The following is a 21,186-nucleotide window of genomic DNA, read 5'->3' on the forward strand; positions in this document are numbered from 1 at the left end:
TCTGTGAGCATTCCCACTGCTTCCAACTAAATTCATCATCCTCAGAAATTCTGCCTGACACTTGCATTATCCCTTTTCCTGAGTCCTATTCACTTGCAAGACTGACAGAGTTAACATCAAATACCTGTCTCTATTCCACCAGAGTAAGGAGCAGTCTTGTCTTAGGGGTTTTTAGTGTTACCCACCTGGCAGAGTTTGGTCTGACACCACACCATCAGCTTAACTTAGACTTGAGGTGCCTTATCCCACACCCAGGCTCACAGGGAACAGACTGCAATATATAACTGCAATATGGGGATGCAAAGTTAAGGCTCAGTGTTCAGCCCTGCTTCCTGATGAACAGGCCAGTGAGCACATGAGAGTCACAACTGAGCAACCTAGGCTTGCACTTCTGAACTGTGAACAAGGGGGGAGGGAGGGTGTCAAAGAGCAAAGCCTGTTCTTTGCATGTGAAAAGTACTAAAATACATCTCTTATTTGCACCACCATCTCCACACGGTGAGCATTTCTAATGACATCTCCACATTCTGCTGTACTCAGACTTGAGCAGTCATTTTAAAGTAATTGACCCCCAGTAGAGTTCCATAAAGACCAGAAGGGGTTGCATTGTCTTAATTATTGCTAAGTTTAATTCTCCAGAGATTGCTGTTGTTACTGTCCTTTGTTACAAGGGATCTGGCACCACATTTAACTTGATACTGCCAATAGCTACGTGTTAAGAAGTAAATATATATATATATGTGTTTATATCAATTTTGCCACCTGGAAGTTGCTCTTGAAACTGAGTAAATGGAGGAAACAATGGAAAATGGAACATCAGCAAAAGCAGAGCATTCACAGCTAGCACACTCACTTCTCTGTGTGAGGGTCTCCACGCTCACAGGAACCTGATGTTAAGTGTAGTCGAATAGCATAGCTAAATAGCTATTCAGCTACTGTGAATTCCTTAAACTGTTCAGTAACATCTGCTTAAACACAACGGTATCTCAGGAAGAGCAGAGATTGCTTACAGAGCATAACCATCCTGAGCGCCTCACCAATACCGCTCTGTATAGAATAGAATAAACCAGGTTGGAAGAGACCTTCAAGATCATTGTGTCCAACCTATCATCCAACACCACCTAATCAACTAAACCATGCAACCAAGCACCCTGTCAAGTCTCTCCTCCTTAACATCTCCAACGGTTGCAACTCCTCCACCTCCCCAGGCAGCCCATTCCAATGGCCAATCACTCTCTCAGTGAAGAATTTCTTCCTAACATCCAGTCTGAACCTCCTCTGGCACAGCTTGAGACTGTGTCCTCTTGTTCTGGTGCTGGTTGCCTGGGAGAAGAGACCAGCCCCCACCTGTCTACAACCTCCCTTCAGGTAGCTGTAGGCAGCAATAAGGTCTCCCCTGTGCCTCCTCTTCTCCTGGCTAATCAACCCCAGCCCCCTCAGCCTCTCTTCATAGGGCTTCTGTTCCAAACCCCTCACCAGCTTTGTTGCCCTTCTAAGGTGCCCAGGTGCAGAGCAACGCCAGAGTTCCTAGCTCTTACATGGCATGGTTTAAATGGCAAGAAAACTGGAAACTTGTCAACAAGAAAGTGGGTAGGAAGGGAAACAAATGTCAAAATTTGCTACTAAACCCAGTGACATGCACACAGCATAGCTATCCAAAACAGAGGGTTAGGACTTCTCCCGTGAAGCTCAAAGATGAAGCTCCCAGCAGCACCTGGGAAGCAAAACTGTACATGAATATTTGGGGCTGAGTGGAAGTTCACTAGAGTGGCCTGAACAGGGCATGAAACAAACCTAACTGCTTTGGCTCTCAACTGTGAAATACCCAGAACACAGGCCTTTCAGAAAGCTGCCTTTTTTTTTAATGGCTCCATTTTTGTGGGCTGTTCTCAACCTCTCCTTATTAATACAATCATAGAATGGTCTGGGTCGGAAGGGACCTCCGAAGGCCACCCCAGTCCAACCCCCTCTGCAGTCAGCAGGGACATCCTCACCTTGACTATCCCCAGGGATGGGGCCTCAACCACCTCCCTGGGCAACCTGTTCCAGTGTTCCACCACCCTGATACTAAAGAACCTCTTCTTAACATCCAATCTAAACCTGCTCTTCTCTAGTTTGAAGCCATTGCGCCTTGTCCTAGACAAGGTACGGTGCAATCCAGGATGAGAATCACAGGGCAGTCTCTCACAGTTTTGAGTAATACATAGGCACAGCACTCAGCATTGCACCACATGTTGTCTCCATTTAATTTCAGAGTTACTAACTAATGACAGCTAACAGTGACCAAGTGGTGACACTTCCATTAAAGAACCACATCACCCACTCCACACCCTCACAAACAGCCAGAGCTGATTTGATACAGACCACTTTAAGGAATAAGGCAGAAGAATATTGTCACTAAAAAGTACTTCCCAAGCATCTGTTTTAGAAGGCAATCCAGGTGGACTTTTTAACTGCTACGTGGCAGCTTTCTGATGCATCTCTGCCTGAAACCCACAGAGTCTGTGCACACCCCAGGCCCTGGAGAGTTCTCTCTCCATCCTCAAAAGCAATTAAAAGAAGTCAGTAAGATGATAATGTTTACACACACATTTCTGTGCTTGTGTGTAGAGGGCTCTGTGCCCTCACCACGCTTCTCTGTTCTTTTGCTGGTTCATACAAAGCACCATTTCTTTTACTCTTTTTCCAGAGCCTCTCCAAAAGGAAGTGCAGAGCATGGCGTTTCTAGAAGTTGTCTCGAAACTCCGCAGCCACGAGAACAAAACTGTTGCCCAGCAGGCCTCGCTAACAGAGCAGAGACTTGCTGTAGAAAGCTGAGGAAGGTCTCGTTTCCAGTGCATCCCATCACAGATTTCACCTTTGTCCTCTGTCCTGCTGCTGCTCCTGCTCTGTTTTCCACTGTATCATTCGTGCATGCGTGTAACGTTCCCACACAAACTGATGAACTGCTGTAGGTACCATCCCCAAAGGTTTCTACAACTTCATAGGTGGTGTTACCATGAACCTGTCTTCACCCGTAACTGTTCTACTTGTATTCTTGTTGCTTGGGCCACGTAGTAGAATGTGCATGTTGTAGTCCTATGATGATGTAGAAGTGGTACTACACAATGACTCTTTCCTCATGCCCCTAACTGCATAATAATGTACTACTAAAGTAGGGACAGTACAAGAGGCAGCAAGTCCAGACTAGCGTGCCGAAAGTAAGACTAAGAAGTAAATCTAGCTCCATTTTTGGTGCTTTGGAGATTCAGGTTTGAATGCAATGTATTGCTGCTCATCCACTGGTCTTGCCTATTAATGTCAAACTCGTGGTACCTAGAGGTAACAAATAAAGATTTCAGTGCTCCCACTTTATCCTGTGGTTTGTCCTTTATTGTAATCACATGCAGAAGCCGTGGCTGCACCACCACGCACTGGTGAGGAGCACTTTTCATTCCTGGCTCTGGCCCCATTGCAATCACTGCCTTTCAGCTGAGCAAATACAAAGGAAACCCAACCACTTTCAGTGTGTATGCTCACACAGAGGCACTGTGTGGTTTAACAATCCTGCTTTTTAACAGGAATACACTGGACAATCCTTCTTCCTTACAGAGTTTGAGCACTCTGGGGGCTTGCCTGGGATTGGGTTTTTGTTTGTTGGCAGTTTTTTGTAGATGGATTTTTAAAGGCTTATCTTGCAACAACTTTTCAACAGAACCCTATCGAGTGAGAAATGCAGCATGCAAGAGTCTTTTCCTCCTTTCTAGGTAGATTTGGGAAATGGCCAGTTTAAGTATCTTATCTCACAGCTGTTCTTTCGTAGATCCGTAACATGGCAGTGAGTTAAGCAGCAGACAGCTCTCCTGGAAGACGGAACAGCTGGGAAAGCAGTTTCCAGCCAGCACATGTTATTTTTCACCATCTGATACCATTGTCCAGCTTGATCAGAGACACGACATGCGATGATCATAACATCTATAGCATTTTAAACCAAATTCGGCGCTAGCAGCGCTCAACTGCCAGCCTCAGAGGTGTCAGGTTCCTTTTTTAATCATCAGAAGTGGCAAGGTCAAGAAGCCAAGCACATGTGCAATCCTGTGCCATGTGGTTGCAAAAATACCTTCCCAAATCAACTTTCCAGCTCCCTGAAACCACTGCTTATCCCACATGCACTCAGGGGGAAGATGGCAGTCATGCTGGAAATGGGTTTACATACATAAGATGGGCATAAAAACAAACTCGCCTCAGATAGTTTAAGCTCCAAGACCATAGCAAAGTGCAGCAGAGGTTTCACATCCATTTAATCTGGTGGCAGAAACACACAGAAGCAGTGTCTAATACTAATGGGTTAATTTAAGGGCTAACCTGCCTGCTCCCCAACACAAAAGTAAGGGGAAGAGTAACCCACACAACTCAGGGTTGAGACAAAGAAATGAGAACTTAATATATCACGATGCATCATTACCTTAGCTGACAATCTAATTCATCTAATAATACAATGCATGATTACCTTAAAGGCTATTTGCAGAAGCAGTGCAGGGGGAACAAACAGCATAAACCAGAAAACTAAAGCCAGCAGCTACCTGCCTCCCACCCATCTTGCCACCATGCCTAGAAAAGTGCCTAGACCCTCCCGTTAGCACTTCCATTTGTGAAGCTGGCATGGCTGCAGCGTGGTATGGATAACAGCAGCAGAGTTTCAGCTCAACCCACGACAGCTGTACAACAGCCTCCTATTTAAAAAAAAAAGATATCAAGACATTTGCTACTAGTGGTGTGGCAAAGCCACTGACAATGCAGAGCTGTGGACACAGACCAGGATGTTGTGTATCAGGGGGTTCTCCAAAATAACACAGCAGCACTGAATGTTAAGTAGCATGTCTACAAGAGTTCACAATGACCCACACGACCCCAAGTGATCCCTGGTATGGAAATAATTTGCATAGGTTTAAAGACATTTCAAAATACATTAGAAAGATGTTACCAATGACTTACCTGGTTCTAGGAGGAGACTGTTCCTTATGACATAAGTATAAACTTTAAATGCTTCTGCCACCTGATCCTAACTGACAAAGCTGGGACACCAGCAAAATTCCCATTCCAACCACCTGCTTAACTGGACTTCAGTTTGAGCATCAGCCATTATATCACCAAATGTTTGTTAGGGATATCACTGTCACAGCAAGCACAAACAGGCCAGCACCAATGTCCCACTTGCAGATGGAGTATCAAGTGACTCACTTCTAGGCAAGATCCATGGTAAGCCCATGCACAGAAGGAAAGTCTGCCTAAGGACAAATCAAAGAGGGTAGCTGAAGAGACTGTCTATCCACACGCAAGCTGTGCTGTTCTGAGGTATGCTGCAGTCCACAGCTCATCTCTGCATAGCTGGTAAATCATTCATCACCTGAGCCTCTCTAGTAAGAGAAACAGGGCCTAAGGATGTGTGTTTCACTACTCACTTGACAGAAGTCAACTGAATTGAACCTGTTGACAGAAGTTGTGATTAGATGCCTAGCACAGCTCAGTACCTGCTCCTCAGACTGTCTTTATGAAGGTGAAGCCAGACTGGGGCTTTTTAATTTGCCACAGCAAACCAAGCCAAAACCAGCACTGCAGCCACACTACACAGGCAGACAGTGCCTCCCAGGTGTGCTACATATGTCTGCACCTGTAGGACTCTTTAAAGACCCAGCATCACACCAGTCAGGAAGACAAAAAGCGTGTGTGTGCTTTTACATTTCACACTGCAGAAATACGAGGAACAGTTTCCGCCTGGGTAAGGCACAAGCCCCAGCAATATGAGCCACAGATCCAGAGGGAACCCAATGATCAAATGAGACCATCAGACCCAGAAGTCATTTGTTCAAACATCATAGAAATGTTCTCCAGGCATGACCTCAAGAACAAGTCTCTTAAGATTCACAGACTGCAGGTATCCCCCCCATCATGAACATGGCTTATCCATGTGTGTCACATCTGTTGCATGTTACAAAGGTTTAGGCAATACCTTCAACTTCTTTTTGGCTTAATTAGTTCCTCCTTCCCTTCCCAAGGCCTCCACATCTGCATTCTTATTTTGCCAAGTCATTTCCCTACATTCAGATAACTGTATGTACCTGAAACATGGAAAAGGCATTGGACTTCAATTTGGATATAGAAACATGCTTTTAAATCAGTCACAGTGGTGTTTCATGGACAAAACTAGGTCTGAGATACTGAACTGAATTAGCTTGCTCTACAGGTTTTGCAGTGCTAAAAATTGGGCTTCTTCCACCTCTGACTACACAAGCCATCACTACCCATTTTTGCCTCTACAATAAAATACAGCAGTTCTCACCACTTTTAAGGGCACCACAGAATCACTGGTTGCCTGGGAGAAGAGACCAACCCCCACCTGGCTACAACCTCCCTTCAGGTAGTTGTAGACAGCAATAAGGTCTCCCTTGAGCCTCCTTTTCTCCAGGGTAAGCAACCCCAGCTCCCCCAACCTCTCCTCATAGAGCTTGTGCTCCAAACCCCTCACCAGCCTTGTTGCCCTCCTCTGGACACATCTGAGCAACTCAACATCTTTCCTGAATTGAGGGGCCCAGAACTGACACAGGACTCAAGGTGTGGCCTAACCAGCGCCATGTTGCACTCAGAAACATGAAATTCCCACTTCCCTTTACAGAAGCGTAATTAACATTGTGACAAACCGCTTTAGTGCTGCTCCCTGCAAAGCAGCAACTCCTGAACACTTCAGGCTCACTAGAATTATTATGGAGAGAGCTCCAAGAGTTGTACTAACCAGCAGCCACAGCAGCCCGAGGAACACCAACGACCTGTCAGAAAGAAGCAGAGCATGTTCATTAGCCAGAGACTTCTAAGACCAGTCGACAGCAGATCTGGGACCTCCTCACATGCGTGTGTGCTCTTCATGTATTAGCTTTTTATTCATTTAAGGGCAGCTGCTGGCAGCGTGACAATGCGTTCTGTGACTGAATTAGGACACAATATTCTTCATTGTATACAGGAGACTTGGGGCTTTATTCCCCCAGTTAGTTGGGGGGGACAGGCAGGAGTCTTCTCCTGAAGGACCATCTCTTTGTACCATCAAGGTGCAGCGCTGCATCAAGAGTACGCAGTTACAATGTCGTATTTCACGCAGTTTTATTTATAAAATTGTCATTATCTAACAAATTGCATATAAAATGATTTACTTCAAGTAAATACAGAATACTGCACAACTATTAAAACTATTGTATTGTCCATCGTTAAGTGTATTAAAACATTCCTAAAAAAACGCCTCTAGTAAAAACCAAGAACCCAAGAACACAAGTAGCATGATCAAGACCACTTTCAATAGCTTAAAATGAATTAACAGGAAGTTGTGGGAACTTCCTAAGTAGACTCCAGTTACATCCATTGAGCTCAGCATGTGATACAATACCACAGTCTAATGCTAAAGATGACAAGTAATAACATGATGCACCTGATCTATGCTTTTCTCCTAGCCTGAAGGTAACCAGCCCAAAAAAACCAACCAAACAAAAAAAGAAATCAGAAAACTAAAGCTCAAGTCAAACTCTACTGGGCATGCAGTTCTGTTATAGCAATACTTTCAATTGGTAAGTGTAGTTGGCTTTTACAATCAATTTTACACCCCATAAAAAAAAGGAACACAAGAGAATACATTCGTATAAAAAGGAATGATACACAAAGGGGAAATATCAACACCTTGCTGTACACCCCAGGATGAACCCAAGAGAGAGAGAGACTCAGTGGGAACTAATGTGGAATACACAGATCAGAGACGGGAGTGAGCCACAAAACCCAAATCCCAGGCTCCTGAGAGCTCGAGGTGGTATTGGGTCCATCTCGACCGTGTACACAGCATGAACATGAACACACATACAGATGGAGCTTTTCATTAACACATTTATATTGCTGAAACACAAGAGACCACTAGCAATGCTGCCTGCTGCACACTAGCAGTCACAACACCTACTGTTATACTGCATGTTAAAGGAAATGGATGTTTGTTATTTTTAATTCAAGTGGCAAAATTTGGTAACTAACAGGGTAGTTTTATTTTGTTTCAGACAGTTTCATAACCAGTAACAGATACCTGAAAAAGCTTCTGAGAAGACAAAAATGGGAGGAACTAGAGAACCCTCAGTGGTGCTCAACACCTGTTGAGATCTAATCTCCTTCCCAGGTACTTGCAGAACTGCCATTTCAATGCACCCAGAAGGCACACACAGCAAGAAAGGAAACAGAAGCAAAATTTCACACGAGTTACTCCTGAAACCAACATCATTAATCAGAATTAATGTTACCAAGGGCATCTCTAAGGTAGTAAAACCAGATTAACATCCAGGACAGTTCTTTTAGCACCATGGTGAGTCCTGCTGCAAGTGACGGCAACTCCCCATAACTGATAGGGGCTGCTGACTCCGACCCTCCCCATCTGGCAGTCTAATGCTGCTCCAGTGCCAAGTAGCAGAGGGAAAAGGCAAGGGAGGTCCTGCTACTAACCCGAGGCCGGGTGGTTGGCCGGGGTTTTGCCTCCTGCCGCAGGTGCCTGCTGCAGATGGTTGGGTAGGCACTAGAGGGCAGGCGAGGAAAACACTCCTGCCTCACCTCCTGCAGAGGCGAAGCCGGAGCCACTTCAGCATCCCACGCTCACGGTAGGACACCTTTCATATCTATTACAAACACTTCTAGGGTGAGAAAAGCAGTCATGTGCAAGAATCATTTCATCCGCATGCTACTATTTACATTTCAAACATTATTTACACACCAGAACTACAATTAGCATCTCTCTCAAGGTGGCTTTCAGGACAGAGGACACTTGAGCAAGCACCTCTGCAGCTCCACATTCTAAAGGACACATCAAAATTATGGGTTTTGAAGCCAAAGGATTCTACTTCTACTGAAAGAGACACACGGAGACAAGACAAATATTTGTCCATTAGGCTATTAATAAAAAAATAACAAACAAAACAACCCCAACCACAGAGTTCAAAGAAGAGAAAGGCCTATGAATACTGTGAATATGGAGAGTGTTGAGAGGTCAGAAGAGTAACAACAGTGATGCCCTCTGGCAGGGCTCAGTGGGGAATGTGGAAATGGCTTCGAATTCAGGGTTATGTTAAAAGCCACCACACTTCTCATTAACAACGCCACTATCCCATATGAATCACCCAAACAGAGCTATTTCACACTCCACAGGGGCTGTAAGCCTGACAATGAATCTCTGAACAACTACCCACATTAGAAATGACTAGACTGACCTCTGAATTCACACCTACCTCATGACCACACTGGGCAGACTAGAAATCACCAAGTGCTACTGCCTACCACATCTTATTGCTTTAGAAAACGAGCCCCTGTAGCCAGCAGCTGTGCTCTAGTTACAGCTCAGCTGAAGCTTTCACAAAGTTTTCTGGAAGAAAGCTTGGTTGCATTTGGCAGGCTCTGACAATAATAGATTGATCTCCAAGACCTCCCATATGCTTTCCAAGCAGGACGCCTAAGCTGTCGAGTAGCTGCTGACAGGGCATTTCTAGGACTTCTTACCCAATCTGTAGACAAAAATGTGCAACACAGAGAGCTAATCCTGAACATTCAGTATGCATCCACCAAGCAACTACAAAAATGAGGAAAACAAGAGCATCTCTTGGAAGTGGCAAAGGGGTGTGGGAAGAGCAGCATCTGCAGCAACAAAGACAAGCTCTACAAAAGTAGGTTATTTAGTGGTTTTTCTAAGAACAGTCAGTCATTCTGGGACTCAGAAGTGATGCAGCACATTTGCATTTACGCGTGCAAGCACTGAGAACAAGATTTGCTCACCTCACAGCATCTACCTTCCTATCAGTCTGACACTGGCAACAGCATGTCCAGCAGACTGGAACTCAAAGAACAGAGTGACAAGACAGAAGGCAGGCAATACAGTACAACTGCAGAAATTCAAGTAGAGGAATGAGATTGTGTTCAGAAACCCACAGCAGCAACAGCAGTATTCAAGATCAGTGGCAACAAGGAATGTTTCTGTAATGGAGGCTCTCTCTTTTTCTGCAGACCAAAGCACTGGGTCACAACCACAGCTCTTGGGTGGAAGGCTTGCTTCCTCAGTCATGCTTCCCTGATTTCTCCCCACATCACTTTGTTTCACTGCTGCAACACTGGTGCTGATGATTTGTCTGTCCTGTTGCTAGCAGGTAAAATGGTGTGCCCCTTTGGGGGAAACACACACCAGTAACTCCTCCGGAGTGGCCAAGAAAAACGTAACACTGTGGTGAGATGGAACCAAGTTTATTAAGGACAGCAAATTATAATTGCTTTCAAATGCTTTTAAAAAAATAAAAATACTCTGAGTCATGGCTGGCCTTTAACAGCAGACACCAAAGGATATGGAGGCTGCCTGATTCAGAGCCTGTCAGTGGGAGTTAACCAGAAGAGGATGAGGTAATGCTCAAAGACAGGAGGACAACAGGACAGTCTGAGGCAGCTGTGTAGCACCGGTGTGCCTACCACCAGCTTTCAGAGGGGGGGAAAAAAGCCACGGCCAGCTAAAGCACATAAAGGCAAAATGTGCAAGGGTTTATATGCTCCTAAGAGTCAAAGGACCTTAACAGGTCATCAGAACAGCTTTCTACCCATTCCCCAGAAGAAGGCAGCTTTGAAAGCAATGCATTCATCTCTGCTAGTCCACATCATTTGAAGAAGCTCTTCTCAGAAGGATGCTAAGGATGTCAGAAAGAGATGCTACACACCCTCTGCCACTGCCTGACTAAAGCAGGAGCCAAGAGCTCATAGCTTTCAGATACTGAGAAGGGTCACACAACAAGCTATACTTATACAAAGTGCATAAAACTACCCAAGCCATGGTCAGGTTTGTAAGTTCACTATTATTAGTGAAGAAGAACTAATCAAAGATTCTAAGCTGGATGGAATCTGATTTAATTCTTCTTCCACTATTTGTGCTTTATTCCAAATTCTGCTCTTTTGTCCAGTTCAAAAGAGTGTCTTGACTGATCCCAACACACACTTCTGTTTTAAAACTTTTATTCCATTGCTTCAAGAAAGCTTTGTGTTGCGTTTAGAGCAACAAAGGGAGATGCATTTTTGTAGCAAGGATTTGTTCACTGGAGGTAAGTATTTCCTCTGGAAAGTGTTCTCTCCAGCTCTGAAGGGAATGGGATATGATCTTTCCATAATCACATGCATTTACCAATAAATAAGTTTGGATTAGACTGTATTAAAACATATGCACAGATTTAAAGCACGGGAGAGTCACAGATTCTTACTCCACAGCTCATGCAAGTAAAAAGAATTAAAAGAAAAGAAGAAAGAACAAAGCTTCAGCTAGGAACGGACCAAGAGGAATTATCTCAAAAGAAGTTTCACACAAGTATACTAAAGCATTAATATTAGTGAGATCCCTAAATACATTAGGTTACACTAAATTCCAGAGAAACAGAAGATTTAGCCACGTCAGATATATATGTTTTGATAATTTTTTAAGTTAATATATAATTCACTCTTTGAATAATATTACTCACTTGGACCCAACATCCACACTGCTTTCATACATTTATACAGTTACACCCCATCCTTGCCTTAAGAGACTGATGTCCTAAGGTATGGCAGCAACCAAAGGCTCTACAACCCTTGTTTGTCACATATAAAACTCCTTTCCCTTCAACACGAGGGTGGAGAAGGAAGAAAGATGTTGGTAAAATACGGCAGCACTCCCTGTGAGCTTGCTGATTCCAACCTCAAAGTAATGCAGGGAGATGGCTGGAAGCTTGCATTAAAAAAAAAAACTATCCCTTGTTTTAAAAACAATTTCTTTTACTGTACAATAGATGCATAGAAAGTTGCTTCCTGCTTGATGGGTTTAGACCTGTAGCTCAGTAGCTATTTTTAGCTGTGAAAATAAAAGAGATTGTTCTTGAGTGATGAGGAGAGAGACCATCTCAGGAATATTTGGCAGCTATTGAAGAGCTCATGACACGAAGAATAAACAGCATATCCACAGACTACAACGATGCAACTTTGTCCCATTGAATACACCAAGTTTAAAAAAGTGTCCACTTGTTACTCAGGATCAAGAATACAGTAGAGATTCACAGCTCAACAGCTTTCAAACTGGTGGTTTAAAAGAAAAAAATTGTCAGTGAGCAGCAGATTAAGTAGCCCACTCTTCTCTCCCCCTTCCCAAAGAAAAACGAGTTCACTGCAATATCACAAACTTAGACTTGAGACTGCTTGGGAGAGAAGGCTTCCCTGTCACCCACGTCCATACAGCTTGGTGTCAGAGTGACACACTGGAGGTTTCAGAGGGTTTCGGTTATCCAGTGTCTTGTTGCGGTTACTTCAGCAGTTTTACCAGCTGGCTCTGACAGCTTCAATGTCACTAACCAAATTCTGGGCTAAGCATATCCCAAATATCTGGAAGAGACAAGAGTTTATTCATCTGGATCATTAGACAACTCTTTTTACACAGGCAAACTCCCTAGGTTAGACAGAAATCTGGTAAGAAAAGAAACAGAAAGCTAGCAATCAAAGTGTTGAGAGAAGGAAGAATATTGCAGAACTCCTATAATCCCAGGATTTTTATAGTGCCACTGGGTTCCAAGGAAATTGAACAGTTCTAGACTTGCTGCACAAAAGCAACTGTAAAAGCTTTTCACTGCTCATTTAAAGCACTACCAGAAACAGTAGGTCTCTACAGGCTTAAAAACCTCTACTTAATCTTTATCCAACAGAGTGTTACTTTTGAACTGCAGAGAGTTGAAAAGACACAGAAGAAAAAAATAAAAAGAAACAACATCCCCACAGATAGATAAATACTGCCCTCACTAAAACCTACCAAGTTTATATTTTCTAGTGCAACTGACACTGATTTCTAGGTCCCAAATACAATTCCCCCCTCATGCAGCCTATTTATCTGCTGTTCTGCGCGATTCATTGCGAGGAACACGATGCTTACCTGCAGTAATGCTATCCCAATGAATATACCAGCAACTATGGTAAGATTGTCCTGCAACCATTTCTCAAACTGAGGGACACAGCCTTTCGTGTAGATAACAATCTGCTGATCAACTTCCTGCCACAGAGAAGAGGGAAGAAACCAGATATAATTACATTCAACTTATCCCTTCAGTAGAATAACCTGCTCTTGCAAGAGATTTGGATCCTTAAGATACCACATTTAATAAAGAAGAGAGCTTACTGGTTTTTGCCTTGCATCATAGCCACACTGAGTATTAATAACATCTTCCTAGGAGAAAGAGAGACAGAAAAGAGGCAGTCAGTCAAGTGTCTCCCAAACACCCTTGCCCAGCTCCCCAGTTTTGTCCTGTATGATAACAATCCCCCTAACTTTGGTTACTACATTGCTTTTTAAAAGCCTTTCCTTTTCCATTCAGAGTTTTTCATTATTTGAAAGAAACAAAAGCAGTGTCACAAAATATCTTCTGCTCTCAGGACAGCAAGTTGGGAAAACTGGCCTTCCACCTGGGTGCACTCCACATTTCATACGCAAACATTCAGGGATTAGGGAACATCTATTTTAGAGTGAAAGAACCTTCTACTGAAAAGGTTTTGTCTATATTGCAAACCATGCCAAGACTACTGTTAACATTTCCAGGGTTCAGTCTGTGCAGTATGAAGAGGCAAGAAGGGGCAATTTTGTTGCAGAAGGTGCAAGTTTCCACGAAGGATGTCTATAGAAATACATACGGTACCTAAAGTTCCTTTATAAAAGCTAGGGAGGAAAAAGAAGAGACAGAAATGTGTTCTTACTGCCTAGCCTTTCTTAGAGCAGCTCGATAGCAATAGGAGAGGAGGGTTCCTTTGTGCTGCCTCTGCTTTAGTACTCCCAAAGCACAGGTAATAAAATAAGCTATGGCAGAATTTGGAAGCTGAAAGATGCATTTACTCTGTATACTGCGTTATTTTGAGGCAATAAAATGAAGCAACTACTTCTGGTGTCAGCCGCAACGGCAGCAAAATATGAAGTTACTGGCTCATGTAATAATGGTGAGCAGGAGGAGGAACTTAAGGAAGTGAGAAAATCAGCTTATCCTTGCCAGGTGTACTGAACACAATTTAATCAAATTATGGAAAGTGAGAAAGGCAGTAAGCAGAGAAAGATTTTTAAAGACAGCAATACAGACAAAGACATCTCCTGTCAGCAGTTACAGCTCCTCCAAGGGTTTCCTCACTTTGCAAAAAGTACATCAACAGGTTGTATCCTGTCATTTGCCTAAACTGGATGCCCTCAACAGGCCTTTAAGATTTGAGCAACTTGCATCTTTGAGTGAGATGAATGTTTCAGTTCCAGGATCTAAAAATGACAGTGCCATGTACTTCAAGGCCGTAAAAGTAGAAAAGGTTCCAACAGAAGGATTTTAAGCTTTCTTCTAGGTGCTGAACGCCTGCTTGCTTTATCAGCAATGTCTCATGCCTTTAGCCTTGGAATTTGTCAACTGAAAGAAAGCAATAAGAATTAAATGGAAATAAATCAACTTTTCTAGGCCTTGCCTGTAGAGGAATTTGGAACATTTAAACCTGCTAGACTGTGGCAAAGTGAACTATAGTAGTCCAAATCGATATTGAAGGAGACTTATTTTGGCCTACCTAAAACTTACCCCTCCTGGTTTAAGCTACACTAGAAGCTAAACAGTAAGTCCTGTTCAAATCACCCACACAACTTTGTCAATCCAACACTGCATCTTCATTCCAAAAGGAACAATTTTGCTTTCCCACAGTATAAACCTGTGTTTATCACTCTGACCCAGTCACAGATCGGTTACTATTATATCCATTATATGCACGGCTTCTAACATTGTTAGAAATACTATTTTTAGTCTTTATTTTAAAGGCTTTCCTACAACAAATAGGAATTAGACTCATCTTTACATTTCCTACTGCTGCATGAACCCCTAAAACTGCATAACCATATACACACAGAGATATAACTTTAGCATGGATTATGTATTTATAGGATTACCTTGTACTGCTGTCACTGGTTTGGTTTTATAACATCTACATTTTTAAAACTGGGTTGTGATGACCTCCCTGTGTGGGTAGGTGGGCAGACAGGCAAACAGTAGGGGGAATCCTAAGCATAATATAACACTTGAGCCTCACTTAAATTTTAATACTTCATTAAAATATTTTCAGCAATGTTTGTGAGAAAGGTTTAAAGTATCATGAAGATGTGTTCAGGGGGACAGGAAGGCAGCTTGTGCAAGTGACAGGAAAGGAAGGAGAGCAGCTCTGGTGACTGGATGCCAGAAGCAGTGATTGCTGGTGTATTAGCAAGGCAGGAAGCACCTGAGGTGCCTGGGGCAACTTGCCTAACTTTAGTCAGTGCTAGACTCATACATTGAGAAACTGTAAGTCACTCCAGGTGAAGAAAAAGCCACATCTGAACTATTAGGTAATACAAGCACTCGCAGGCTGATTCTCTTAAGTTCTATGAAAATCATACATATGCAGCATTAGCCATGTAAGTTTCCAGGCACATTTATCCCTGTTCCAAGCCTTTCACTCACAAAGAAGTGCTTCCTTACACTTTACCCTTCGTTCCTGATCATGTCCACACTAGTAACGCATGACTCCAACATTTTCTGCTTGATGATCCAGAACTGTAACTATTTAAGAAGACATGAAAATTTACCAAACAGCTGCTCCCTCAAATACTTCTTAATTTTCAAGTCTGATGCCAGGTGACAGGAAGTTAAAGTGAATAAAACAGTGCATAAAGATGTCCATACTCAACTCAAGATTCTAATGCAAACATTTGTCAGTTGTTCAGGACACAAACCACCACTCATTACTGTCCCTAGCACAAAATGGGTCACACTGGCTGCAGCCTCTGAACACTGCATTAAATAATAAGCAGGTACCTGCTTCAGAGTGTCTGATCTTAGAGCTTTTGTTCTTTAAGGCAGTGACAATATTAAATTGACAGCTCACATACTTCAGCTCATTAAGAGCTTCTGCTTTTTTATCCTTGCTAAAATTAATATGCATGCTCAGCCAAGCCAATGGTTCTGTCATTCTACTGAAAAGCATCAAACAACATACAATGAAGACCTAAATTGGCTCAGGATCTTTGCTGACTTCAGAAAAGTGAGAGCTGCAAGTATGAAAAAAATACAGGTTGGTGAGAAGATAATTTCCAGGGGAAAAAAAAAAATCTTCTAGAATTATTTAAAATTGGAATACCAGAGCCATCCTCCCCTCCCAGCTCCTACTTACGGCAGGGTCTTTCGTGCAACAAGAGAATGGCACACCGCAGCGCTCTCGGCTTGCGTTGGAGTCTGTGCAATTGAAGTAAATATTGAGGTTCCAGTCATCAGCTCCAAAAGCCCCACAGCACTGCCACTAGAACAAAGAAAGGAGAGCCTCTTGACTTTTAGAACAAATGAATTTCATCATCAGTAACATGCATCATTGCTGCCAATTTCCCTCCAGCCTTCAAAGCAAAAATCTGAGAGTGCTCTTGGTTTCATGGAAGCTGGCATGGTATGACAGTTGTGTTGTTCAGGGTGGGTTGTCTGTTTGGGGTTTTTGCCCTTTTTTTTTGGAGGTGGTGGTTAGTTGGGTTTTTTAAAAAAGACTATTTCAAACCTGCAAGTTGTTCTAAAATCATCATGTGATTAAACTTACATTCACACTCTGCAATGCTGCTCTCTAGGGAGACACAGAGCAGACTGCTAAGCCTACACAACATCACCAAGCTGCACAGGCCTGCAAGCTGAGGCCCCAGAGAGAGCACAGCCAAGAACACAGAATTCTATCCAGTCTAACCAGCCCTGAGTTTTCAAAACAACTAATCAGCTCCAAGGGCTACACTGGCACAGCTACTCTTTTTGCCAGCTTGGGGGAATTTTTGCCTTACTGTTCAGACAGTATGAACACATTGCTTCCTGAGCATCACAAAGAATGGGTACCATTTGCTGAACACACAAGGAACAGACTGGAGATCAGTGGCACACTGATGCTTTACAGCATTTGAGGAGCTAGCCCAATGAACCCATCAACTTCAAAATAAATTTTTAAAACCCCTACATTTTTACAAGTGACAGAACAATTCTCTCTGTATAAATGTAGCACAGTTCCATTTGTAATATCTGATTATGTTGCCTTCAAGTATTATTTCTGCTAGCTGAAAAAGTAGCTTACTGTCCAGGCTCTGCTGTCCCTAACTTATCTGCTAACACTGCTAATCCAGTCAGAAGAGCAAGTTCCATGCAGTGCCTGCAAAACTGGACTGCTGCCTTTTGGTTACATGCAAGTGGGCCACTGCTTTCAGACTGTGGTGACCTCTGATGATCTCTCAGCTGAACAAGCTTCTAACTACTGGAAGGATCTACATCTGTAACTTATTTGTCATTCTTCCTCCAAGGCACATAGAAGCAAATCAAACAGTGAATTAAACGATTTTAATTGCAGAACATACAAAAACTAGTGTGACTTCAATCAACACTCAACCATGTTATAGCTACACAGAGCCACATTCTAAGAAGAGTTCATCAAAACAGGCCTGAATTTAGTACTGGAGCAAGAAAGTACTGACAAAATAACTTGTGTGCCCAAGTCAATGCAAGACTGCTTTTCACACGCTGATAAACTACAAAGCTGGACCTGTACAAGCACGCACACCCTTCACCCTTTCCTCCCAAGTGCAGATGTAGCCTCCTTTAGAGACTTCCTATGAGAACTTTGAGCTACCCATTTGATTAGGCTAATTGCCTTAGGTCTACTTACAAAGAAGTAACATTACAGTTTCACTGCCACTGCAGTGTGGTGCAGCACTTCTAATGTTGCTAAAGTGACAGCAAACATCCATCTCAGAACCAAATTAATTTTAGAATAGGAAATGTGCTAGCTCCTACAATAATACTTTGAACATCCCTCCCCCGACCAAGAACCCTAAAGTATCTTTCTACACATAAGCAATATGCTCCAAAAAGCTGAAAGCAAGGCATCGATGGTTAACTTGGCGATCTGAATGCTAAGTCTTCAAGAATAAACCACCCCAGCTCCCCACCTTGTTTTACTCATGCAGACATCAATGAGTAAGCCACTTGTCACCAGTGCTGTGTTTGCAGAAGTTGTGTAAAGAGAAATATGTATGCATATATACACACACACAGACAAAAGCATTATATGCTATTGTATTTCTGTTGTTCCTTGAAGAAACCAAACAGATGGGAAGTCAAAAAATAGAGTAGGTTTTTCTTTAAAGTAAGCTCCACAGAAAGAAATAAACATAGCCCAACTTACATATTCCTGTGTGAAGTCTATGAGGTTTTGCAAATCAATGTCATCTCGGTATGCTCTGATGTTGTTGTTTATAAAGAAATACAGCTGGTCCTTTATCCAGTCTTTGAAAACAAATGCTAGAACACCAGCAGTGAGCTCCAGGAAGAAAATAATTCCAAGAAATACAGAAAACTAGTGGGGAGAAGAAGAGAAAAAAAATAATTATACTGTTTGGTGACCTTATTTCTCAAAGCACACAGTTATGTCCGAGGGCTGGAGCACCCCTCCTGTGAGGACAGCCTGAAAGAGTTGGGGCTGTTCAGTCTGGAGAAAAGAAGGCTCCGAGGTGACCTAATTGTGGCCTTCCAGTATCTGAAGGGGGCCTACAAGAAGGCTGGGGAGGGACTGCTCAGGATCTCAGGGAGTGATAGGACTAGGGGGAATGGAATGAAGCTGGAGGTGGGGAGATTCAGGCTGGAGGTGAGGAGGAAGTTCTTCACCACGAGAGTGGTGAAGCCCTGGAATGGGTTGTCCAGGGAGGTGGTTGAGGCCCCGTCCCTGGAGGTGTTTAAGTCCAGGCTGGACGAGGCTCTGGCCAGCCTGATCTAGTGTGGGGTGTCCCTGCCCATGGCAAGGGGGTTGGAACTAGATGATCCTTGTGGTCCCTTCCAACCCTGACTGATACTATGATGCTATGATACTATGACTTCATATGTTTCAGTACAAGTTCAAGCTATTCCAGCTCACAGGAAATTTTAAATTAAGAATACACTATTTAATTTGGGCTGTAGAGGAATCTTAGTTCTATTCAAACAAACAATAAAAATGCCAACAAATTCAAACTGTGAACATTTCATTAAATAAGAAATTATATTTAACAAGGACACAGAAGTGCCGGAGCGTGTTCAGAGAAGAGCAATGAGGTTTGTGAAGGGCCTGGAGCACATGGCCTATGAGGAGTATCTGAGGGAGCTAGGGTTGTCCACTCTGGAGGAAGCTGAGGGGAATGGAATGAAGCTGGAGGTGGGGAGATTCAGGCTGGACGTGAGGAGGAAGTTCTTCACCATGAGAGTGGTGAAGCCCTGGAATGGGTTGTCCAGGGAGGTGGTTGAGACCCCGTCCCTAGAGGTGTCTAAGCCCAGGCTGGATGAGGCTCTGGCCAGCCTGATATAGTGTGGGGTGTCCCTGCCCATGGCGGGGGGTTGGAACTAGATGATCCTTGTGGTCCCTTCCAACCCTGAATGATACTATGATGCTATGATACTATGACTCTTTACAACTACCTTAAGGGAGACTGAAGTGAGGAGGCAGACAACCTCTTTTTCCAGGTGGCAACCAACAGGATTAGAATAAATGGTTTGAAGCTGTGCCAGGGGATATTTACACTGGTTATTAGGAAATACTTCTTCACAGAGAGGGGTTCTCAAACTTTGGAATGGTCTGCCCAGGGTGGTGGTGGAGCCACCATCCCTGAAGGTGTTTAAGCAGTGTGTGGACCTGGCACTTAGGGACGTGGTTTAGTGGTGACCCTGCAGTGCTGGATCAAAGGTTGGACTGAAAGACTTTGAAGGTCTCTTACAACCATAGATACTCTGTGATTAGGACTATCAAAGATATCCATGAGAATTCACTAAATTTCAACAGAGATGACTACTCACTACCTGTAGGACCCTCTGAAAACTCAGATTTCTGTGTAGGCACTTATACTTTCAAACACACAAACAGGAAATAGTGCCAGAGAAATGCTATAAAAGGGACTTCTTTAGACACTTTCCTTGGTAAACTTTGCCTAGGCAGACAAAGCAAAAATTGGTAACAGCAGAAATTAATTAGTGACTAAGAGCAGAATGTCTGCTGAATGACTCACATCCACATTAAAACCAAATGAGGCCACTATGATTAATGCAAAGGCAATGGATGCCAAAAGCATTACTAATGATCTGCCACTTTCTCTAAGCATCTCCACTGAGTCTACACTGCTATTAAAACACACAGGGGTCCTCAAATACTGGAATTCCATCCCTTTCGCAATCACGCCTTTGAGTTTCATTTTAATAAGCTCTGTTTGTTCGGATGCATTTGAAAATTTCTCCTGCATAAGAAGCTATTTCTGGTACAGCAGATGGGCTCATTTTAGGCAAACTAAGGGAAGCAAGGAAGAAAAAGTGTAGCAATAGCTCCATCTTTCCCCCTCTCTCCCCCTACCCCCCTTTTTTTGTTTAAGACAGACAAGGGCAAGCTAGAACTATCCCAATCTGCTTAAATGCCTCAAGAACTGCAACTCTCAGCTGCCACCTCCTCTTATACAACATGTCTGTGGGAGCTAAGTATGTCACTTGAAGAAAGTTGTTTCAATGGAAGCTTTTTCATGTATGTATTAATAGTTAATGCCTATGAAGACTACTACTCAGGCTGTGCTCACCTCTGGAAGTTAGCGTGGTGGAGGAAAGAATCTTGGGTTTTAATTATAGATTTTAAATTTATCTGAAATGGACATGATACTGTGATCCTCATCTTCAAAGCTGATAGGAGGAAGCCTTTCAAAAATCAGAACCGTGCTATTTAGCTGAAGAAGTTTTTAGTACTAAGATGTATTTTTATATCAGCAGCTCCTTCCTCAACTGGCAGTCCAGTTGAAGTCAACAACTTCTATTTCCTTTACCCATCCTGGGCCCATTTTCCTCTTTTGCTGAATGGAACAAAGCCTCTTCAGATTAGCTAAATGTTACAGAACTGAGGATATCAGCGAGTAACACCTCATAGCAATTCTACCTCCTTTATACCACGTGAGATGCACGCACATCAGAAATCACACGCGTGACATCCAGCAGCGTTTCACGCGCCTTGTGTTTCACAAGCAGCACGTGTGCGCTCAGGTTAACATGCGGATTCTCAACAATTTCCTCTTTTTGTGACAGGAAAGCAAAATGTTAG

At 43.2% G+C, this 21,186-nt stretch overlaps 2 protein-coding genes across 5 annotated transcripts in view; one reads left to right on the plus strand and one right to left on the minus strand.

Moving 5' to 3' along the window:
- The window catches only part of RAP1GDS1 (Rap1 GTPase-GDP dissociation stimulator 1), a 113,637-nt gene extending 110,283 nt beyond the window's left edge, over positions 1–3,354 (plus strand). For all 4 annotated transcript variants that reach the window (XM_068136790.1, XM_068136791.1, XM_068136792.1 and 1 more), the window contains one exon: positions 2,690–3,354. In XM_068136790.1, the coding sequence (XP_067992891.1) occupies positions 2,690–2,817 (128 nt within the window). In that variant the 3' untranslated portion in view covers positions 2,818–3,354. The remainder of the gene's footprint in view (positions 1–2,689) is intronic.
- A 3,760-nt stretch (positions 3,355–7,114) lies between these two features.
- TSPAN5 (tetraspanin 5) overlaps positions 7,115–21,186 on the minus strand; it is a 91,660-nt gene continuing 77,588 nt past the window's right edge. The window contains exons 5-9 of the mRNA XM_068136794.1: positions 18,274–18,444; positions 16,243–16,368; positions 13,205–13,252; positions 12,962–13,078; positions 7,115–12,420 (exon numbers count right to left, since the gene is read on the minus strand). Of these exons, the coding sequence (XP_067992895.1) occupies positions 12,355–12,420; positions 12,962–13,078; positions 13,205–13,252; positions 16,243–16,368; positions 18,274–18,444 (528 nt within the window). The 3' untranslated portion in view covers positions 7,115–12,354. The remainder of the gene's footprint in view (positions 12,421–12,961; positions 13,079–13,204; positions 13,253–16,242; positions 16,369–18,273; positions 18,445–21,186) is intronic.

Source organism: Melanerpes formicivorus, unplaced genomic scaffold (assembly GCF_026170545.1).
Source record: "Melanerpes formicivorus ecotype bairdi unplaced genomic scaffold, bMelFor1.0.p_v2 SCAF_4, whole genome shotgun sequence".
Taxonomy (NCBI): domain Eukaryota; kingdom Metazoa; phylum Chordata; class Aves; order Piciformes; family Picidae; genus Melanerpes; species Melanerpes formicivorus.